Genomic DNA, 23,208 nt, shown 5'->3' with positions numbered 1-23,208 from the left:
ATTATTTTCATTAAATATTTCAAAAATGACCAAAGGTAACAGAATCACCCCAAACTCAATACTTTTGAAACAGAAATACACAGCTCTGCTGTTTTTCTTCTCACTCATTTGCACTAAGAGTTTTCACATAAATGAAACTTTCATATATAAACACTTTTTAACAGACACGAAAGCTTTTAAAAATATTCATTGCAATATGTCATTTTAGACATATTCCTTTTGCTCAATCACAACCACTACTGTTTTTTAATAATTGGTTTCATCATTTTTTTCACAAGATAAATAATTAATCTGATATGTAATGTTATGGGAAATTTTACACATGACAGAGAAATTTATTCTGAATCTAATAATAGTTTGGGAGCACACAAAGGGTTATAACACAGATGTGGCCACCAGATGTTCTCCAGCTCTACTGGGAAACCAGCCACAGTAGGAATGAAATGAATTTAGGTTACACACAGGAAAAGATTCCTGAATCTTATAAACATTGAAACAAGAAGCTAAAATACCCTTGCCTGGAGGTTTCTGGGGTTTGTTTTTGTTGTTGTTCTTTTTTTTAATTGTATGGCTGTTTACATGTTTTAAGCAGATTAACCACAGTCCTGCAGAAGGTGAATGATAGAGATTCCTTATGAAGGTTTCCAGACCATAGTTTATGATAATAAACACATGGTATCAGGCTGTGAATCTTCAGGAGTTTTAATTTCGTTTCCTAATACTGAGTTAAAGCCCCTGATCCCATTTCTTGCTTTCTATGTCCTTTTACGAGTTGGTAAACAAAAGCTACGGCAAACATGGATCCTCTCAGTGATTAAACTGGCACTGTAACGGCAGAGTTGGCTGCCATTTACGACAATGAATCTCAGCAAGATTTAGTTGACACTGTAGAGGATCTCACACACAACAGACTTCAATTCCCCTATTCAACAAAACTGCACTAATAAAAGCTTATAATCATATGGGGGAGTATATGAAGTAACTGTAGTCCCAGAACAACTACTTGTTAAGAAACACACTGAATGTATAAACCCACACAAGCTAGTAGCATCTATGTAACTTAAAAAAAAAAAACTATCTCAGGATTTTTACTAGATTTTTAAAAGATTTGCTTTTAAAATTAATTCTTTCTATCATTGTAGCATCATGGCCTAGTGTTAATAAATTTTTAGAGAAGCCACCATAGAATAATTTCTCTGCAAGACTGATATTATTTCAAGGACCTTGGGATAAGAACTGAATCTTACATGTCTCCTGGTGTCAGTGGAAAGAGAAGGATTGTGAAAGCTAATAAGCAAGGAGAGGGACAGAATATTTTCATTAATCCTTTGCCAGAGCAAAACAGGAATATAACCATTGAGAAAAATCCATGGAATTGCCATGGGATTTACTATTGATAGAAAATGTCCTTTTAGTTGCAAGGATGAGTCTTATTGGGTTACTTGGGTTTTATTTGTAAATTAGGGACAGAAATAATGACAACTGGGAAAGCTCTATGGATGTCCCAGTCCTTTTTTATGCACGCAATGGATCAGTTTACAGATTTGTGGCATAGTAATCACTTCCCCAACCCAGAAAGTGTGCCTTAGCAAGTAGAGACCATAAATGTAGGAGCTTGGAGGAGCCAGAGATTGCTTTATGCACTCTTTATTCAAAGGTCTTCGAAATCTGCCACCACCAAGCTGAGTCCAAGGCTCTCAATGACTCTTTAAAGGCCTCCACATCTCATTTCAACTAAAGGTTAAAAGAGTTCAAGAAAAAAAATGGGTTCTCTCCACCTGACAGCATGTCTGTAATATCCATCTCTTTTCTGCTATGTCCTCTCAGGAGAACTAAACAACCATCTTATAGGTGTTGGATACACCTGACAACAGCAGAAAGCTGCCCAAATCATTCTAGACACGTGACCCTTCAAAGAGGGGCTCCAAACAGGAGGACTTTTTTTTTTTTTTTTTTTTTAAGAGAGAGTGAGAGAGGGGGGGAGAGAGAGAGAGAGAATTTTTAATATTTATTATTTTTTAGTTCTCGTCGGACACAACATCTTTGTTGGTATGTGGTGCTGAGGATCGAACCCGGGCCGCACGCATGCCAGGCGAGCGCGCTACCGCTTGAGCCACATCCCCAGCCCAGGAGGACTTTTAAGTCCACACTTCAATCACTACTCTAGTGCAGCAGCATAAGGAGTATTTAGGGTTAAGAGCACACAGCTGTTCAAGTTTTTTCTAACTTTTTTTTAAACCTTTATTTATTTGATGTGGTGCTGAGGATTGAACTCAGTGCCTCACACATGCTAGTCAAGTGAGCCACAACTGCAGCCCCACTGAGTTTTTTCTTTTTAAAAAATGTTTGATTCTTCTACTGATTGTGTAAACTTGGGCAAATTACTTAATTTCTTCATGTTTTAGTTATCTGTGAAATGGGTAGTAATAGTAATTAGCTCATGCTGTTGCCCTGAGGATTAAATTAATTTGACATAATGTCAAGTGTTTAGAACAGTGACTGGCTGGTAAGTAAATGTTATCATAAATGTGGGCATTTACCGATGTAGAGCACCTACTACTTCCCAAGGCATTGCCCTATTCACTCTATGTCTATATATACTTTTTTTTTTTTAAATGTCTTAGTACTAAGGAATAATTTCAGTAGAATAAAATGAATCCCTAACTTGGAAATGGCGAACATGCAGCCACTAACCCTCAACTTGGTCACACACGAGTTGCCTCAAGGTTTATGTCACAAATTATCAGTGCCTAAAGTGCCAGATGCTGTTATTTGATGAAGAACAGGAGACATAGTCTTTGCTCTCATGTAGCTATTTAAGGCTGACCTAGATTCCTCACTTACAAGAGGTAATAACTGATTCAAAGAATTATTTAATGACCATTAAAAGACAAGGTATTCCAGCAGACTATAAGTAGCCAGTAAACGATAGTTCAACTTTATAGGAGGAATGGAACGATTAAGTTGGCTTCATTAAGCCCAGCCTGCAGATTCTCACTCTGACACTAAGCTTTTTTTTTTTTTTTTTTTTTTTTTTTTTTAACTAATGATCAGAGGGGAAGGTGATTAACACCAACACTAAAACGGAGCCAGAAGCCTGGTGGTACAGGGTGGGCCCCCACAGACCGGAGGAGAGAAACCACGGGGTTCATACAACAGCAGGGTTCCGGACTGGCTCTTCGCTGACTCTGGGCAAGTCAATTAAACACGCTGCGTTGACGACCGCTTAGAACAACTCGCAATTCGAACAGCACTTTAATCTGACTTGCTCTTTATCCATCACCGGTTTCTTCGGGAAGCCTCAGTTAGGAACCCAGAAACTGCAAGTGGTGGTCGGAGGCGGGGTTCCAGCTTGCCCGGTGTTATCTGGGAATTAAGAGAATGTTTTTACTTCCTGAGTCTGTCTTTCACCTGTAAATCGAGGACAATGTTTCCTAACTCACAAAGATTGTGAGACGTTTATAAAACATTGTATTAAGTATCTCACTAAATAAAAACATTGGCATTAAAGTAATGTAACTAGTGAAAGTGATCAGTTACTGCTGCAAAACCTCGATGTGACTGATCTTCATCTCGCATCTGGAGCGGGAGAAGAGTAGCAATCTCCCTGCAATTAGTTACCCATGCCCTCAGCATTTTTTGTCGGGGAAAATTTTCCCAAGTCACCTTTCCTTTAAAGGACAAGAGAAGCCCTGCCCACTACGGAAAGCGAAAGGGTCCTGACGCCGAGCTCGTTAACTGGCTCTTTTTGTCAGACATTACCAATCGCCGACCCCAGTTACAGGTAATGCTAAAGGTAAAGGGGGCCGAGCGGTGAGGGGACCTGTGGAGGGAGGACGTGGTCTTGGAGGATGTGCGTGTAGAGCCAGAGGCCTTGCATTGGCCCGAGAACAAGGAAGGTCAGGCTTAACGTCCTGCCGGGCGGAGGGTGGCGAGCCCTCCGCATCCCCGAAGCACCGAGTGGGAGGCCGGGGGTTTTGTGAGATTACAAAGCCGAAGATTTCAGGTCCAGGTCACAGCCCAAGCTTCCCAGTAACCACCGACCTAGACCCGGCAATCGTCCTACTGGGTGCTGCCGGTTCCACCCTGCCATTTCCGGCCCGCCAGCACGCACGCACGCACGCAGCACGTCCCCACGTCCTTTCTCGTCCTGGCGCGTCGCGAGCACTCTGCCGGGTGGGCGTGGCAAGCGCTGGGCACGTGACTAAGTCAGCTCCGCCCGGAAGCGCTCGCTTCCTGGGCTAGAGCCTGATCGCAGTTCGGCTGATCCAGACTAGCGGAGAGCGCTTGCGTTTAGCAAGGTTGAGCTAAGCAAATACATTTCTTTTGCTGCCTGCTGTCGCCGGGGGAGGTCTTAGTAGGAAGTTCATGAAGTGACTGTGGGGTCCCCCCTCCTATTTATCGCTTAGTAGGTGCCATGGTTTAAGACTCTCACGAGACGTAAAGTAAGTTTTCTTACTGAGAAGCCACAATTCCAAGTACAGAAGTTACAGAAGATGTCAATCTAAGAAAAATACAGAGGGTGGATGGGAGATTATGGAAGATCAACTATGGTGCCAGTCTCATCGTTAATGAATAAACCACATTTGTTCCCTGCTTCAGAGTTTATGGTCTAGTGAGGGAGCGCAATAGTATTAAGATAATTGCAAAGTCATAATTGTAATAAGCGCTATAAGGGAAGAATAAGTCGGACTGTGGAAATATTTTATGTTGAGCCCAACAGACAAATGGGGGAAAGAAGGTGAAATTTCTGGCTTACTTGTGGAGGTAATAGAAATGATGCCCTGAGAAAGAGCAGAGGCATTAATTGGCCTCTGACATATTTCCCTTAGTTTCCTATATTGAAGCAAAGAGTACTTTAAAAAGTGAAAAGGCCATGTGGTTTAGGCATAAAAAAGTGAGAAGCTTCTTTCGGCCTACTGAAGATTGATATCTTTAATCTCCAGCCAGTTAGTTTTAAACTGGGGTGGGGAGAAGGGCTGGTGTGGTTTGGACAGCAGTATGGTGACTAAAATTGGTTGCAGGGACCAACAAGAGATGGACAATCTTTTTTTTTTTTTTTTTTAAAGAGAGAGAAGAGAGAGATAATTTTTTTAATATTTATTTTTCAGTTTTCGGTGGACACAACATCTTTTTATTTTATTTTTATAAAATAAAAAGTGCTGAGGATCGAACCCAGAGCCCCGCACTTGTTACCCCTTGAGCCACATCCCCAGCCCAAAATGGACAATCATAAGCAAGAGTGGTGGCAGTGAATGTAGGAAAAAGTGGATAAATCTGAGTGGGACTTAGGAAGGTAAAGTTGCTGAGACTTGGTAATGGATTGGATTGAAAGGGAGAGTGGAGATGTCATTTGCCTCCAAAGGGCTAGGCATGCAGGTCACTGAGCTAGGGAATTCGGGAAGAGGACATGGCCATTTTGAAGATTAACAAACAGGAATAAGTTCAAGTTTTAGTGCTGACTCTTCTGAGTTTACAGGGTTCTTAAATATTTTCTGAATGGTTATTAAGTCGTTTCAATTTAATAGCTAAAAAATGGTTAAATAATTGGCCAAAGATATATGGGGACTTTTTCCAGTGTTGTAAGTTGGAGTTCTAGCTCTTAAACAGCTCAGCCTCGTTATGGAGAGCAATTTGTGCTTCTTATGAAGAACAAAACCAGAGCCATTTCTTTTTCCAGGTCATTCATCAACATGAGGAGTAAGGGATCATGCTGGGATAGGACATGGATCATAACCAGGGCCGGAGGGAGTTTACAGTTTTTCAGTGATTCTCATGTAGGCTGTGCAGTGAGCATTCTTTGGGAGGAGGCACTTCCTCCTGTCCTCTTTGAATTCTTGAATTCTGAATTCTTGTTTCTTTATGGTTTCTCAGTAGACCCTAAATAAGATGAATGGGGCCTCCTGTCACTCCTTTAGCCTGTGTGTCTAAGATTTACCAAACCTGTGAGAGAGGCATTTTGATAGCAGAGAAACATAAAATCAATGTGTCATTTTAAAGCATTTCAAATTCAGTCTTACACTATAAAGTAAATCCAATGTCATATATGCCTAATGCTTAGTTAGTTAACACTTGCTAGTAATGCCTACCTTACCTGGGTAGTGATCTTTATAGGTTATGAGGCTAGCACTTCAATTTATGTCAGGGAGTATTTTTTGTGACAGTCTGTTCTTCCAGTAGGTCAGTATTCTTCTTGAAGGGTTCCCCTTCCCATAATACTTTTCTTAACTTTTATATACCATCAGATATACAGATAAATGGTTAGCAGTTTATGAACTGGTATTTATAAATCAGCCGGCATTTTATATACTGCATCCTCATAAATAAGCCCTCAGTATGATCTTTGCTCTTAGTGTTGACACTATAAGTTCCTGGCAAAAATAGTTAAATGAGTATAGGAGAGCATAGGAGAAAAAAATGTGCAGTCCTGGGTTGTTCTGATAACTATTTGTACTAGGAACAGTACCACCATGAATTAATCTGGCCGGGGTTACCCAATGGTCCATCTTACTGGTGCAAACTTCCATGCATGGATTTAGTCATTCTGAGAACAACATTTCCATAACACTTACAGAAGGCAGCCTGTGGCCCAATATATATCACATAGCAGACTATGGGAATGATTAATGTTAATTTTTGGGGTGGTATTGAAATTTGAACCTAGGGCCTTGTGTATGTTAGGCAAGGGTTCTACCACTGAACTAGATCCCCATCCCCTTTTTATTTTGAAACAGGGTCTCACTGAGTTGTCAAGACTGGCCTTGAACTTGTAATCCTCCTTGCCTCAGTCTTCCTTGTAGCTGGGACTACAGGTGTGTACCATAATTCCTGGAAAATGATTGAATCTTAATGAACTTTTCTTATTACTTTCTTAGGATGGCTGCTCTTCTGAAGAGGTTAATGCTACAAACCTTAAGGACTGAAAATAATTGCATTGGAAGGTGTTTTGATAAACACATTGTACAAAAGACAGTCCCAGTACAGTTGTCCCTGGTTGCTTCTGCCCCAAGACTGCCCTACCTAATTCATGCAAAAAGATTTAGTACAGTTGAGGACAGCCAGGATGAGAGGAAAACGAAAAAAAAGAATGATACGACTTTCAGTAATATTGGAAGGAAAATTGGTGAGCGAATTATTCGTGTCCTTGATGAGAAGGGCAATGATTTGGGAAACATGCACCGAGCAGATGCGATTAGACTCATGGAAGAGCGAGACCTGAGGCTGGTGAGGAGGAACGCCAGCACAGAGCCCCCGGAATACCAGCTCATGACAGGAACACAGATTCACCAGGAACGGCTACGGCTCAGAGACATGGAAAAGGCCAAACTAAAACCTGGTAGGTATTTTGCTGTTTGTTCCTTGAATCCTTTAGGACCAAAAATTGGCAATTTAAACTTTGACATCTGCCATGGTGCCTGTGACAGTGGGAAACTAGAAAGTAGAAAATTCAAAATATTCATGGCTTTACCAGCATTCCCAGTGTCTTTGACTCCTCCTCCATCCCTTAGTTCTGTTCCTCTCTTCGTTTTTACTTGATACCCTGTATCTATTGTCCCTTTCTTTGAGCCTTTGTAAAATGGAGGGTGAAACAAGGCAAACCAACCAAAACAATGGAAATACCCTGCCTCTGTCCTGTAGCCTTGTCTCTGAGTGATGCAATGAAATTCAGAAGAGGTGGAATCAGACCTGTCCTAGGCAATTCACTTAACTCCTTCCTTTTGTTTTGCTTTTCTCATCTCTTAACTAGAAGTGTTTGGTTAATTATTTGGAAGCACCTTTTAAATTTTGAAGGGGTCCAAATTGTACCTCATACCAAAGCATCTTATTAGAATATCAGTATCCATGCTCATTTGCATATGTGGCCAGTCACCATTCCAGGCACTTATCTGTGAAGCCTCACAGAAGCCATGAGCTGGATATTAAGTGAAGATATCCTTGTTTTTCATGGTTCCTAAAAAGTGCTGATTGTTATGGAAGATTGTTCACTGGGAAGCACCCTGGGACAATTGTCAGAAGACTGGTACCTGGGCAGCCATCCTGAGGTTTTGTGCTTTGAGAAAAGCACATGTTGACTGTGGCTCAGTTTTGTACCACCACAGTTAACAAGGATGATGATTGGAAAATAGATATTCAGAAGAGATCAACCAGAGGGGAAAGGACATCAAACTATGTCATTGAAAAAAGTTGAACAACAACAAAAACTGAACAGACTGGAGAAGTTGAAGGGCTAATATATGGAAGGCATTACTAATGGAGACCCAGGACCAACTGTAGGAACTGCCAGGAAGCAAGGAGGTGTTAAAAACTCTTTTTAAAAGGTTTTCTTTATTTAAAAGATTACAGAAAAAATAGATAATAAACCTTGTTACCCAACATCCAAAATGAACAAGTGTTAACATGGTTATACTTCACATATTTAGTAGAAATCACTACAGAAAAGTTGAAGCCCCTTCCCCAGAGTTGTCCTTGCTCACTCTTAGTGTGTAGATCCACTTGCTAAACTCATTACATAGATACACCCATAAACACTAAATTTTAATAGTAAGAAAGTATAAATGGCATTATTGTTTCTAATATCTGTTCATATTTACGTAATAGCTATAGCTAGTTTATTATAATTACCATATTTTAAGAACATATCAAATTTGTTAATCCATTTTCATGACATTGGGTTTATTACCAGTTTTTCATTATGAACACTTGTTCATACTATAAATTCAATGAAGTCACATAGTTGCACTTGCTCTCATCAGCAACATATGAAAATTCTCTACTTTCTCACCTACACTTAGTACTGTCATGCTATAATTTTTGCATGCTAATAGGTGAGAAATCATTACTTACTGTTCTGTTTCCTGCCACTATTTGAGCTTTTTTGAGTTGCCTATTCATGTTCATTTTTTCTTGGTTATTTTTCTTCCTGATTTATAGTGTTCTGTTATATATAATGCAAAAACCCTATCAAATTTGAACTGGCAGGTAAAATATTGGTACTTTATGTCTATCTCCCCAATTTAAAAGAGCAGTTACTGGTCTGTGAAGCTACAAGTCAGATGAGGACCACTGAGGCCTCTGTGGCAACTTAAGATCTTCAAGTTGTGCGTGCAAGTTCGGGTTTCAAAGGAGACTAGTAAGTAGTTCTAGCATCAAATCTCACTGTTTCAAACCAGGACCAGCTGTGACAAAGGAACTAACTTTTTCTTCAAATATTGAACAACATGATTTGGACACAAAGAGTAAACAGATTCAGCAGTGGATTGAGAAAAAATACCAAGTTCAAATTACTATAAAGAAGGGCAAAAATGCAGATGAGCAAGAAAATAAGATGGTAAGTAAAAGCTGGAATAAGTAACCACTTGTGTTTTTTGTTTTCTGATATAAAAATACATTTGTAGAAAATCTGGGAAAATTAAAGGCAAAGAAAAGTGAGTGTAATTCTTCTTCCCAGTAATGACAAGAGCTTTCCAGTTTGTTTCTTCTCAAAGCACAAGCACATTGTATTTCCATTGTAACATATCTTGCCATATGAAATATGTGTGAGCTAATATACTGTTCTATTTTACAGATTGCTGACTGTGTAGCCTTTAAAATAGGAAAACTAGAAACTTCATATTCTTCTTCTTTTAGGTTGTCCTAAGTTTTATGAGAAGAATTCTATAGCTGAAATGTGTTGATTTACAATGCCAGGACAAGTTTATGTGCTGTTTGTTCCACTTTTTAAAAAATATTTTAGTTGTTGATGTACCTTTATTATTTATTTATTTATATGTGGTGCTGAGGATCTAACCAAATGCCTCACACATGCAAGGCAAGCACTCTGCCACTGAGCTGTCAGCTCCAGCCCTGTCTGTTCCACTTTTAAGTTGGGTAACTTTATCACCCACTAAAAGCAGCATTGGTAAACTGGCTTCAACCCTAATTCCATATTAGGATCATTTAGGCCTGGATTATAGCCCAATTGGTTGAGGATTTCTGGAGTCCAGGGTCTCCATGATTTTATTTTTTTAACAAGTGATTCTGTGATAGTGAGCATCAGTGTTAGGAACTGCACTGAGCTAAAAATTTTGGGGATAAAGAGGTATGTTGCCAAAGTAGTTTTTGGTACTTATTTTTAGGAGAGGCTAGTCTGGGGCCAAATATGACCCCTTAGTGCTGTGACAGAGTGGAGACTCAAGACTGTCAGGCCTTCGGTGTGTTCCTTTAGTCACATAGAATTACCCTGCAGATTTCAGTCACTTAACCAGATATATGAGCTAATCAGCTAGTTATTTAAATAAGTCACTAGTACACTGATTTTTTGTGTGTATTCATCACACATTTTTGTGTGATTTTAAATTATTCTTGAACTGTTTTCCTGTTTTAGGAAGAGATACTTAATCAAATAGTTCAGACTATGCCTGGAATAGCTACCTTCTTATCCAAGCCACAACCTGTTAAAGGAGGAAAAGGCTTAATGTGTGTTCTTCGTCATCTGACCAAGAAAGAAGAGAAGGCACAAGGAGACTTGCAAGAGGCCCAGAAAAGAGACATTGTGAACAAAGAAAATGGAAATGACAAGGAATCAAATGTTCTGCATCAGTGATTTTAATAAAGAAAAACAGGCTTCTGAGCAAGTGAAAATTCAGTTGTTAGTCCTTCAACAAGGTCCAGTAGTTGCCTAGTGGAGGGTAAGTACTGCGACTGTGGAGAGCACCGTGTTTTCCACGCAGCTCCCCAACCCTCCGTTTTTAGGCAAAGATGTGTCTTGCTCTGGTTTCCTTTTGGGAGGGATGTAGCCACTGAGTCGAGAGGCCAAACTCCGTTTTTCACGAGATGGTTTTACCTTTGGGAATAAGGAAGACAGACAACTAGAAATCGAAGTCAGAATTATCTGGGTTAGTTTTACAGTAGTTGTGTGCTCTCCCAGAGAAAAACGCCTACAGAGAGGCAGGTCCTCAACAGTGGGGCAGGCCCCACAGTGGGGCCAGAGGAACACACACCAGGCTTCAGGCACTGCAGGTTTTAGAACCAAGAACTTCCCTAAGCACCTTCAACTTACTTTAAGCTTCATTTTCTTCTTGTCAGGATCATGCACAACAGCATGCCTCATGAGGCTTTGCTATAGTGAAGAAAAAAAGAAACCTTGTATTTTAAAAACCTTAACACTGGAGAATCCATGAACATGAAAGCTGCAGAAGTTATTTACCCTGTTAGTCTTCTTTCTGTTCAGGGATAGGATTTAAATCCACCCCCCCATACCTGCCCCTGGGGTAAGGGAAGAATTCTTCACTCCAGGACTAGTGATTTTCACTGTCCTTCCAAGGACCACTTTAGGAATGTATACAACCCCAACCACTGTGGCTTTTTAGTTCTTCCTGAAGAGGGGGAAATCTATTGTAAACGAGTCATTTATTGTTTCAAACTGAATTTTCCCAAACTATATTCCTGACCACTAGTGGGAAACCTGACCAATGTCCTGCTGATACTGGCGACAGTGCTGGCCACCCTCAGCTTCCTGGGGGTTTTCTAGCAGGGTTGACTGTGCTGAGTGAACCTCAGTTCTCTCTTCAGTCTCTATTATAATTGTGGGTAAGAATCTGTAAGACACCAACCAGAAAGAACACAGACTGCATAGGCCCCTCCCAAGTGTCACATTCTCACTGACCCCATGCACGCTGCTCAGACCTAGATGAAATCCCCAAAGTTCTGTGGCCCCTCATCTCCTTGTTGCTCATTTCCCCTTCCAAGTCCTTAAGTGATGGTATCTAGAAGAACCCAAAGCACCAACACACTCTAAGTAAGCATAGATACCAAGGTCATTGGCTCCCCAACTTAGTACATGATTCCTGGGCCCCACCTACAGGGCTTCTGACTCAGCAGGGTTAAAGTGGGCCCGAGAACCTTAATTTTTAACAAGTTCCCTGTTGATGCCAATGCTTCTGGTGGAGGGCACACTCTGAGACTTGGTGAAGCCAGTGGATTCTGCAGATCTGAAGAACCACCCAGCTGAAGCAAAAGTGGGAGGTGTGTCATGCCTGCTCAGCAGTTCTTCCCATTTGCAGACCCCAGGAGGCCAATCCAAAGCCCATGTATAAGCACAGAGAGAAAGGGGGCTGTTCACATTTGGGAGAACTTACTTTCATTGCAAATGTTTTGCCACAGCCAGAGTGTTCACACACAAACGGGCGCTGTTCCTCATGGAAAGAGAGAATATGGCTCTGGAGATTAAACACAGTTGTGTAGGTCCTACCACAGCCTTCTCTTGGGCATCGACACATATGCCGTTCTGGGGCATGAGTTTTCATGTGCTGCTTCAGGTAATCTTTGCGTTTAAATGTTTTCTGGCATACTTCACATGATATTTCCTCTGTGAAGCAGACAAATTTAACCATCTTTCTTAGTCCCACACAGAAAAAATGAATGCTGAATGCATAAATAACATACTCGATGTCCCAAACCTATGACTATACAGAAATTTCCAAGGAAACTCAGGATTTTTTTTGCAGGGGGATGGAGGGTACCAGGGATTGAACCCAGGGGCACTTAACTACTAAGCCACATCCCTAGTCCCAAGTTGCTTAGGATCTTGCTAAGTTGCTGAGGTTGGCTTTGAACTTGGGATCCTCCTGCCTAATCCTCCCAAGTTGCTGGGATTACAGGCATGTGTCGCCATGCTTGGCCTAACCCCAACTTTTACTGCTAGGATGTTTGTCTCAATTCTTTTAATTTCTTATGTCACTCTCAAGCCCCTTGGGTGTTCATCATCTAGAAGCAGAGGTTCTCAGCATGGTAACTGGACAGGTGGAGAAAACAAAATATTGCCTAAACCGTGTCCTTCAATATGAGGCACTGTTTTCCCAAGTGCCTCACAGAGCACTGGTGCCTTCAAGACTGTTCACTGGAGACTTCAAGAACCTTTGGGCATGTTAAGTCATGGCATGCTAGTTCCAGGAGACCTGGCCCAGCTCTGCTAACCTGGCAAACAGCTGAGGGAGCCAGCATTTCACAAAACATATCTTTATTGTATATATTTAACATTCCACTCTTTAAATGCACTACATCAATTCTGCAGTGGCAAATATTTATACCATGTCTTTCATGTGTGCCTTACCTCTGTGGGTTTCTCTCATGTGTTTTAAAAGTTCTGTCCAAGTTTTTGCCATAAAGGAACATCCCTTTTGACATATATAGCCTGTTAAAAAAAGAAAACAGAAAAAAAAAGAGTGGTGCTCTGACTGTTTAGAATATTCAGGGTAAACACTGATAATTAGAAAGGAAACTTATATGCCTGAAAATCTTTCTCCTCTCTCCCAATAACGTTCAATTCTGTTGGGGTAACATTATAGTGAAATTGTCTGAAATTGTATACAAGGTGCTTCGTGTTAGGACTTTACCCTAGCAGATACCCCAGGAAGGGTGCCTCTATCTCGTTAGGTAAGCCATGTACATATTTCACCTGCTAATTAACCCCACCCCCAACACACACACAGGTTCATGTTCCCTTTCCCTGCCTCTCTAAGCATGCTTCTTTTTTCCATCAGCAAAAGTGTTACCCAGCCCTTTGTCCTTGGCAGACCATCAGCACCAAGACTCAGGAGTTACACTGCCCATTCCCTAGCTACCTCTAGTCTTGGATCTTTGTAAGTTTCATACTGCAAAAACAAGTAAGGTATAGCTATGGAAGAAAATAAACCAGGAGAATCCAGAGAAAAACACTGTGATCCGAAATATATATTGTGCAAAGCACAATAACTGGATTATCAGCCATGTGAAACAGGCTGAGTTTCTCCCACTACAAACCAAAAAGGAATGTGGCTGTCTTGCACTCTTGCTCACTAATTCATTTAAAAACAAAATTCATAAATTCTAGGACCTGGAAAACAAGAGTATAGACACCATAAAGCCTTCCTGGTAACAAGACAACAAAGTAGTTAATGGAATCAAGCAGTTTTTGTTAAGTTACAGTCTCATGACTGTGAAAACTTCACCCTATTATCCTAGCCTTCTGAATAGCCAATAAGGAAGAGAGTAGCACAGGTAGTAAACAGAAGGGTTCAGACTGATGTAAAGAAGCAAAGCCTTGGCTGGATACAAACGGCTTCTGTGCAGAGCAGGAGCAGGCACTGGGGAAGAACAAGACCTGAATAAGCAGAAGGGCATCCCTCTTGCTCCTCAGCACAACCATGGAATAAAATAGAAAGCACCAAGTAGTCAATTAAACACACCCAACTATCCATGTGAGGGCACACAGGGCCATCCATACATACCCTCGTGGACCTTTCCATGTCGTTTTAGGCTACTGGGTGAGGCAAAGTGCTTCCCACATCCTTCCTGGGGACACCTGAGTTACAACACATGAAATGTTAACAATCCACTTCCACAAGGAACTCCACTTAGAGCAAATGGTACTTAATCCTACTTCTTCCAACATCTTGCCTCTCCCTACAACCAGTCACCAAAGTAAGATTAAAATGCAGATCTAATCACAGATGAAATTCCAGTCACTTAATTAGTCTTGGAGCAAAAATTAACTACTTAGAGAAAAAAGCCACATTACTTCTTTGTTTATATGATCATATAAACAGTCTTCATCATCATACCACTGAAAAATATTCTGCTTTCATGGCTACAAAGATACCTCAAGAGGTGTCAGACTTGGCTTAGGTAAATAACTGAACAATCCTGAGGAATTTGTGACAAAGGATGTGGGTTGTGTGATAAGAAAACACAGCAGCAGATGCAGGAGCCCCTGATGAGCCATAAAAAGCACATGCTCGATCCCCGGCACCACCAAAAACCAAACAAAACAAAACACACTACTTTGGTGTTAAAGGAACTGACAGCACAGGAATAAGCTGCAGACCTGCATGCAATGACAGCACTGTCACTGCAGCAACTCCAGGGCACAGGGCAGCCAGCGTGAGCCAGAAGGAAGACTACACAGGGAGCTCCACTACACAGGGAGCACCAGCATGAGGCGCAGTTCTCGTCCCTCGGCGCCCTTTGTAGCTCTATCTGACATGTCCAGCCACCCTTCTGTGTTCCTCAGGAAACCCTCTCTAACTGCAGGTTGAGGCCACTTCTGTCTTGTTCTACAGGAAAATAATGTCATAATGACATTTCATGGAGTTGCACACCCTCTACATGAACAGATAGGCCACTCCTGAGCCTTCCCTTCAAGCCTGACTACAACTGTACCATCTCATAGCCTACTCTGAAACACACTAAATATTTATTTTAAAGAAACAAAACAGAATTTACCTTTTAAAATGCCCTCATTTATAAACAGGTATATATGATGCATATTAACAGAAAAACATTGGTTAGGAAGCTGTTCCAGAACATCGGCTCCCAATCTTTGCATTTCAATCTTATTCACACCTAGAATTTCAGAGACCACCAGCCCCGTGCAACACACACCTGAATGGAGGCTCATTGGTATGTTCGCACTGATGAACTTTCAGCTGCTGATGTTTTTTAAAGGCCTTCTTGCAACCTTCGAAATTACACTGTTAATAAATGTTTGTTAGTCTTGAGAAAAACCAAAAAATCAACAGTTCATAACAGTCCTTTAAAGGTAAAACTATTTTAGAGACTACACATTTGCTCCTTTCACTTATTTAGTTACCTTAAAATTCTACTTTATGTCAAGCAGCTTTAAAGATTAATGACATTTGAAAAAGCAAAAATATTTTGGTTGAGGTAGTTACCCAATTATATACTTTAAATGTGCAGAGTGTTTGCTTACAAAATAAAACCTTTATGATTAGGATAGCCAGTACCAGACTAAATTTAGATATTTGAGAGACAAAATTTGGTTAATGGAAACTTTAGAACATCAGCAATAAGTGTAAAAATATTCAGAAAATTTAAACATATGAAAATTATACTACACAAAAGCATATACAATCATACTTACAACATACTGTTTTTGCTGATTTTCATGTTTGTGTTCAAAATGTTTCTTCAAGTTTGATTTTGTGTTGAATTTCTGATCACAACCATTAGCTGTACAACTGTAAGAAATTTTATAAACCAATATATTAACAAACCAAGGGAAGAGAAATTTTAATGTATATCCTCCTATTTTTAAAATTTTTCTTTTTTTGGTGCTGAAGATGGAACCTACAGGCCCTTTACCACTGAGCTACATCCCAGCCCATTTTTAAAATTTTGAGACAGGGTCTCACTAAGTTGCTAAGGCTGGTCTCAAAACTGCAATCCTCCTGCCTCAGCTTCTTAGGTTACTGAGATTACAGGCATGTGCCACCATGCCCAGCTTACCTTCCTATTTATAAAAAATATTCCAAATGAAAGTATAAAATAGTAAATTTCAAAGTGTTGAGCTGGGGATACAGCTCAGTGGAAGAACATATGCTTGGCATGTACAAGACCCTGGTTTTATCCCCAGCACCATCAAAAAAAAAGGAAAAAATTCCAAAGTGTTAAGCCATATGATACAGGCCTTTCAACTTTGATGTGACCACCACATAACAAGAGGCTTTTTCGTGTTTGACTTTTAACATAAAGCATACTACATGAGACATTCTCCATACACCAGCAGAAGAGAAGGTGAAAACACTAGTCCCAAGGCCTAAATCCTGCTCAGGTTCTAATCAGGCTCACATCAGTCTCAGGTTAGAATCTGATAACCTCAATTTTACATGAATTGTCACTATAAACTGCATTTTCAGAAAGGTCTCAAAAAAAAAAAAACTTGGTTTCAGCTTATAATTAAAGGTAAAACAGATACCTGGAGCAGAACCATAAACCATATGCTCTCGGGCATATCACCAAGCCATTCTAGTTTCCCATAAGTTGGCATCCTGGCCTTGAATGATCTAAATCCTTGTGCAGCTTAAAATCAGAAAGAAAAGAAAAGAAAGAAAGAAAAGAAAGAAAGAGAAAAAGTGCCTCTTGTGAAGAGCATTCATAAGGCTGGCTGATGAAGCAGGACTTCCTTTCCAAGTCTCAGTCTTAGCTACCATTCAACTCTGATGCTCAGCAATTACTCCTAGCAGGCACTGAGGGTCCCCAGGGCCAAGTGAGGAAAGACAGTGACCAGCAGTTGCTGAGGCAGTGAAAACTCCAGAGCCAAGGCCCACGGAAGCTCAAGGGAGAAGTGCTGTGCCAGAGAACACCAGAGGCCCTTGACCGCAGGATCAGAATGCTGAGGGTCGACTGAGCAGGTGGCCAATAGAAAGCTTTGTCCAGCCTCCCCTGCATTAGAAGTGGCCAGGTGGCAAAGTTCCACCAAGTTGTTCAACTCTCACAGTGGTTAAAATGGGGGCACACCTTTGCCCCTTCCTCCTCCTTGCCTGCTCATATGCTGATGCAGCAGCCAGAACTCCAACAGGCACCTTGGAACACAAGGATGAAGCCCCAAGATGAAGACCACAGAGAAAGCAGGCAGAAGCAGCTCCGAAACTTCCACAACTGTCCTGCCAGACAAACAGCCATGCTGTCTAAGCCTCTTTCTTCACTCTAAACCTGACACAGGCATCTAACTCAACATGTGTGTGGGGCAGGAGGTCGGAGGCAGGAAATCCTGACAGGAACCAAACAGCAGGTGCAGAGACAGGAAGGACCCGGGCAGACTGGGGGTGAAGGGTATTGGTTAGTTAAGCATAGCTGGACCACAATTCCATGTCTGAGAATCAAGCAAACGGTGCAAGACAAGCAGCAAAGGGCTAAATCACACTGGCCATTTGTGTGACACACTAGGAACCTGGACTTCATCATGTAAGCAGAGGTCAAAACTGCTTCAGTGTTAAGAAGGGAAGCCATCTGGAGGTGACAAGGGAGAGGGCCAGGTGAGGCAGAGAAAACACCTCTGGCACTAAGGAGTGAGGGCCTGGACAGGACAGCTGCAGAGTGAACAGGAGGACCCAGAGGATAGTCAGGGACCTCAGCTGCAGGGGGTGGGGGAGAAGGATGAGGGAGCTGCCTTATCTTTACATAGGTGACCAAACAGTGCTGTCCCCTACCCAAATAAGAAAAAGAGCAGGAGTCCAAGGAGAGGAGAGCTCAGTTTGGACTGTGAGCAAATTCAGCCACGAAGAATTAACCCCAGAGACAGCCAAGCAGTACTGTCCAGTGAGCCAATGACCTGGAGCTACAGAGAGGGAGGGCTGGGCTGGAGCAAGCTCAAGGACCACCACCAAGTGTTTTTCCACTGAGTGGCAATGACCCTGCGCTTTCCATGTTGTCTGTGCAGGTGGGCTGAGCCCTATTTCCCCTTTAAGATTTAACGGAGCACACAGTCACTTTGCACAGAAATCATGATGCATAAAAAAGGAGCGTGGCTGCAGTGTTCCCTCTCATGCCCATGCCTACCCCACCAGCACTCTCCTGCCACTTCCAAAATGGATATTTTTAGTATTGCTATGTGACTTTTAGGGTTTCTCAATATAAACAAAAGCAAATACAAATCGTTTCTTCCCGTCCCACCCCTGCATTTTTTACACACAAAAAGGTAGCCCTGTATATAGGACGTTAATACATTTGTTTTTTGATTAATATGCCTTGATGATTTTTTTCCAATGGTTTCTCAGAAAATGTCTTCATTCATTTTTCTAGCTGTATAGTATTCCTTCAGGTTCATATACCTTGCCCTGTTCTTACTGATGAGCATTTGGATTGATTCCAACGTTTTGCTACTAACAACAGTGTGCATGCAACTTGTATGAACCTTTACTACATTTGTAAATTCACAAAGTAAATCTTCCAGGTCAGAGACCATCCCTGTAGTACTTCACAGACCTCTTTAGTTGTTCTGGTCTGGTCTAGGTGGACTATATTTTGAAATAAATTAAGCTGTGCTTAGGTTCACTGATTTTGACAATACCCTATGCACATGAACAGGGACTGAAATGAAAGCCATTCTCAGTACTCTGCCCCATTCCTGCAGGCTAGCATGCTGTTAGGACAGAGCCTCAGCTGACCTGTCTGTCACAGAGGAGACAGTGAAGTCTGTCCCATGTCATGATTTCACCTTTCTCAGATCATCTGAGTAATTCAGACAAGAAACAATTCACGTTAGCTTCATCTTAAAACTCAAAGAAATTCAACTCAGGCCATTAGGAAATCATCTTGAACAAAGAAATGTGTCACAGAACAAAATTATGATATTAAATTCTAGTATCTGAAAAAGTTGCTAAGCAGCTATTTCCTGTCATAGTCTCTGCATATAGCTCTGGACAGCTATTATGGTTATTTTGTTTTGCTTTCTTCTTTGAAAACTATTTTGTTTTCATGATAAATAATCTGGTTAATGGTTCTCAGAGTGTGGGAGCCAGATTGGCAGATAGCATCATTTGGGAACTTGCTAGAAATACCAATTCTCAGGCTCCATCCTGCACTTACTAAAGTCAAACTCAAGTGGATCCTGAAGTCTGTGGCTTTCCTGGTCTTTGTTGTGGTGCCCAGGATAGAGCTCAGGGCCTCACAAATGCTAAGCACACATACTACCCCTGAGCCACACCCCTAGCCCTCTGAAATCTGTTTTAACAAGCTCTTTGAGTGATCTGATGTGCCCTAAATTTGAGTTCCACTGGTATGAAACAGCAGATAGGAAGGCAGTATTTCCACCCTTCCAGAAGAATAAAATTAAAACTTAAACAGTAGTAGTGGCAAAAGCCTGATTCTAGGAAACACCAGACCAGACAGTAAGAGCCCTACTTCATCATGCTTTTATCACTTATCCTAGCAACTTACAAAGACTACACTGTTCACAAAGACCTTGACAACACCAACCCAAGAATTTTCCAGGTGACTGTTTTCTATTCAGTGATTTCCAAATTGTTTTTCAAGATTGATTTCTAATTCATTACATGTTTTAAAGGGAGATGAGAGATTTCAAACCAAGGGAACTTCATATCAACTCATTCCTAAATTTATTATACAAATAACCTGCAATAACCCCTTCTCTCTTCCACACATTCAAAACCTGTTCTCCTCTCATATAAGAAGATGAAAGCAACTTCACATTCATGATCTTGTGAGTTTAGGATCAATCCTCTTAGCAGGTGTATATGCCAAACACTTCCTACCTCAAAGCCCTAAAACCAGTTCTGTACTTACACAAATGATTTTTCTCCAGTATGAATCAGGATGTGGCGACTCAGATGGTAGTCCCTGACAAAGGCTTTGCCACAGCCTTCATAGTCACAAGCAAATGGTCTCTAGCAGGAAGAAAAAAACATGTCAATCTTGCCCTAGTTAGAGATTAACTGGTATTTATTTAAAAGTCTAAAGTGTTTACTAGGCAAAGTCACAGACTCCCTATCCAGAGATGATTTCCATTCAGAAAGCAAGTTGAACACTTGCTATACTCAAGCAAGACCAGGTTTTCCTACCTGAAATTACACAGCATAAATGCCACAACTTCTCACATCACTGCAGATTTTTTCTCTGTGGCTATCACCTGGAATAAGCAGGTAGCCTTTCCAGTAATGGCACAGCACTGCTAACCTGTTTCTAACTGGTGTCTGTGGTAAGAGAATGAATGCCAAGCACAGTTACAGGAAAATGTGTCACACCTGAAAAAGCTCATAGGTGCCAGGGCCAAGCAAAGACAACAGCTCGAGGCCCTGATTACAACCATTATTTGGGACCCAGGAGGTGGGAAGGGCCCCAGATGAGATTGAGGGAGGCCAACAAATTTTCCCAGTTTCGGTAGAGCCAGAATAGGTGATGTCTCAGCAGAAGGCCCTTAATTTCTTAAGCTAAGGCCTGCATCCCTGTGTTTGCTCCCTGCATCTACCCTAACTTACAGGCTACCTCCTCCATGTGTTCTCATGGTCCCAATTCTCACCCTCTCCAGCCTTTGAAGGCTGACTGCCTCTAGTTCTTTTGCTTTTCCTCACTGGCCCAGAATTCCATTCTGAATCTACAGGGAAAATCAAAACACATCCCCAATCAGTTTCATGTGTCTAACTATGGAAAGCACACCTCCATGACATCCAAGAGGGAGGTACTAAGAACTTGATGAGTGGATTGGGAGCAAAATCAGTGGGCAGGAAGGCACAAGTGAGCTGCATTACCTACCAAGGGCAGAGCCACAGAACCTTGCTCAGCTTACCAAGGAGCAGGCTCAATGAGTATCTGTCAGTTAATCAGAGTGTGAGATGTGGGACAACACAGATGACTTCATGTTTTCCAACTGTATAACAAAGCTGACAACACTGATATCCAAAATACAACACACAGGTCTAAAAGGAAAGGCAAGCTCTAACTTGGACACACTGGTTACATGGATACCAAAATTTGGGACAAGGACAGTCATCAGTCTTCAAAGACAGTGGACCCTGAGAATGCTTGACTGCACTGCATGATGGAGGTGGCCTGTAAGTTAGGGTAGGTGCAACAAGCAAAGACAGGGATGCAGGGATGTGGGCAGTGCATGGTCTGTGGCATTCCTCTGAGGCACTGCCAATCCCAGCTCTGCCTCAAACTGGCAAACGGGGCGGATTCCATAGCCTCCTTGAGTCTTGTTTTCCTCACCTGCAACCCAGAATGCCACATCACATAACTTTATCTAACATCCTCCAAAGGCTTACACTGCCCTAAAATAAACTCCTACCCTGAACTACAAGCAATTCCACCCGGCCTCTCAGACCTCACCTCTTAAAGATCCCCTCACCTAATCACACCGCTCTGCTTTCCACCCCAGGTCTCCTATGCCATTCTTTCTACCTGACTCAAATGTCTGTCCAGCTAGATCCTTCTCATTCAGCTCACACAGTAAGGTCTTTCCTGACCACTCTTCACTGTTCTTCATTCCTGCCTAGTCCTTTGCCTGATCCGCTAAAACATAAGGTCCGTGGCAGCAAAAGCCTGGTCTGTTCTGTCCAGTACTCTCCTCCTACTTATGAAAGAACGAACACGTGCTGCTTGCACAATCCCGGGTTCTGGGAAGCTTTCCTCTGTACCAGCACTAGGAGTGCAGAGGGTGGCGGTCTGGGAGGGTAGTGGGCTGTCTCGCCGTGCAGTATTACAGATCACCGGAAGGTGCTTGAATAGCAGACTCAAGATCCAAGGAGAAAGGACTGAGAAGGAAGCCACGAGCCGTGGCAAAGATACCGCGGCCCCAGGACTTCTTGTCACTTCCTCAGCTCCTTTCCTAACTTAAGACCAGGATGCCAAGGCTGAACACGTCTAGCAAACCTGGCCCTTGGCACCCGCAGGACACAGCGGCCGCTCTGTGGCCACGCCCCGTCCTAGGAGGAGGGGAACAGCCCACCAGTCAAGTCACCGCGCGCTCAAGGGCTGGGCACCACGCCCTCCGCAGTTCCGTTACCTCCCCCGTGTGCTTGCACAGGTGCGCGTCTAGCTTCCAGGCCTTGTTGTAACTGGCGCTGCAGTCGGGGAAGGAGCAGATGAACTGCCTGGGGAGTGCGCGGGGCGGCGCGGGCGGCGCTGGGCTGTCGCCAGCGGCTATGAACGCGTCGGCAATGGTCAACGACGACACCGCCTCGGCAACCAAGGCCGGCTGCTCCAGGGCGCCCGGGTCCCCGCCCACGGGGCCAGGCGCGCGGCCAAGCGCCGCGAACCGGCGAGAGCGGCAGAACGCTCCGGGGACACTTCCGGGAGCGCGGCGCGGCGGGCATCAGGCTCCGCCTCACGCGCACGTTCTGCAAGTCCCCGCGGAGTGTCCGGGCCGCGCATGCGCCGGGAGCCCGGGCCGCGACCGGAACCCCAGCGGTTTACCCATCTGCAGCTAAAGGGTCCCAGGCAGCACAAACGCCTAAGCACTGCTTAATTGCCACTTGTTTCCCATCCGCCACTATCCTCTAGAAACTGCTAACCTTATGTACTTTAACCCGTTCGTTAACTTTATGGCATTGCACGCTTTGTGGATTCGTTTCCTTGCGTACGGTCCAGGTTTTTCTGCTGCAAACCCAGAATAGTGGATCCCAAGCTTGTCTGCTCATTAGAACAACGTAGAGATCTTTCAAAACTTCCAAAGCTCAGAATCTGAACCATTTAAGCCACAATTTGGGGAATCAGGGAGGGTAGAAACAGGCATCAGTATTTTTAAATGCCCAATTGATTACAATGTGCAAGAAGCATGCAAACCACAACTTTATGGCCTTACTGCTTATACTGGTCTTTGAACTTTTAGCATCACTAGAGACAGGAATCTCAAACCTACTTGAACCCGGGGAGATCTCCAAGTGATTTGATGCATGTGGAATCCGGGGAAGCATTGTTGAGAGGTTTAAATAT

The 23,208-nt window shown here is 42.5% G+C and overlaps 2 protein-coding genes and 1 long non-coding RNA gene across 6 annotated transcripts; 1 reads left to right on the top strand and 2 right to left on the bottom strand.

Moving 5' to 3' along the window:
• Window positions 1–3,240: 3,240 nt before the first annotated feature.
• Window positions 3,241–4,175, bottom strand: LOC308645236. Its single transcript, XR_014021170.1, has 2 exons — window positions 4,045–4,175; window positions 3,241–3,366 (listed from the first exon to the last, which is right to left on the bottom strand). It is a non-coding gene; the product is annotated as an uncharacterized lncRNA (long non-coding RNA).
• On the top strand, window positions 3,400–10,620 carry MTIF3 (mitochondrial translational initiation factor 3; the record flags this gene model as incomplete). 4 transcript variants are annotated; one of them, XM_081287292.1, is made up of 4 exons in its annotated part: window positions 3,400–3,784; window positions 6,876–7,336; window positions 9,171–9,328; window positions 10,364–10,620. In XM_081287292.1, 3 exons carry the CDS (start codon window positions 6,877–6,879, stop codon window positions 10,580–10,582), a joined length of 837 nt encoding a protein of 278 aa, XP_081143418.1. In that variant the 3' UTR covers window positions 10,583–10,620. The 4 variants fall into 4 exon arrangements, with proteins under 4 accessions (XP_081143418.1, XP_081143420.1, XP_081143419.1 ...); XM_081287294.1 differs by having other exon boundaries at window positions 3,716–3,796; XM_081287293.1 differs by lacking the exon at window positions 3,400–3,784 and adding an exon at window positions 4,306–4,445.
• GTF3A (general transcription factor IIIA) lies at window positions 10,562–22,588 on the bottom strand (the record flags this gene model as incomplete). Its single annotated transcript, XM_081300635.1, has 9 exons — window positions 10,562–10,822; window positions 11,039–11,098; window positions 12,117–12,346; window positions 13,091–13,171; window positions 14,247–14,320; window positions 15,400–15,488; window positions 15,899–15,995; window positions 20,062–20,162; window positions 22,280–22,588. Coding segments are annotated over 9 exons (1,206 nt in total), but the record flags the coding sequence as incomplete, so codon positions are not given.
• Between the last annotated feature and the right edge of the window lie 620 nt (window positions 22,589–23,208).

This window comes from Spermophilus citellus (genome assembly GCF_964194105.1).
Source record: "Spermophilus citellus genome assembly, chromosome: 1".
NCBI lineage: Eukaryota > Metazoa > Chordata > Mammalia > Rodentia > Sciuridae > Spermophilus > Spermophilus citellus.
The sequence above is the reverse complement of the archived record's forward strand: the minus strand, read 5'-3'. Positions and strand labels throughout refer to the sequence as shown.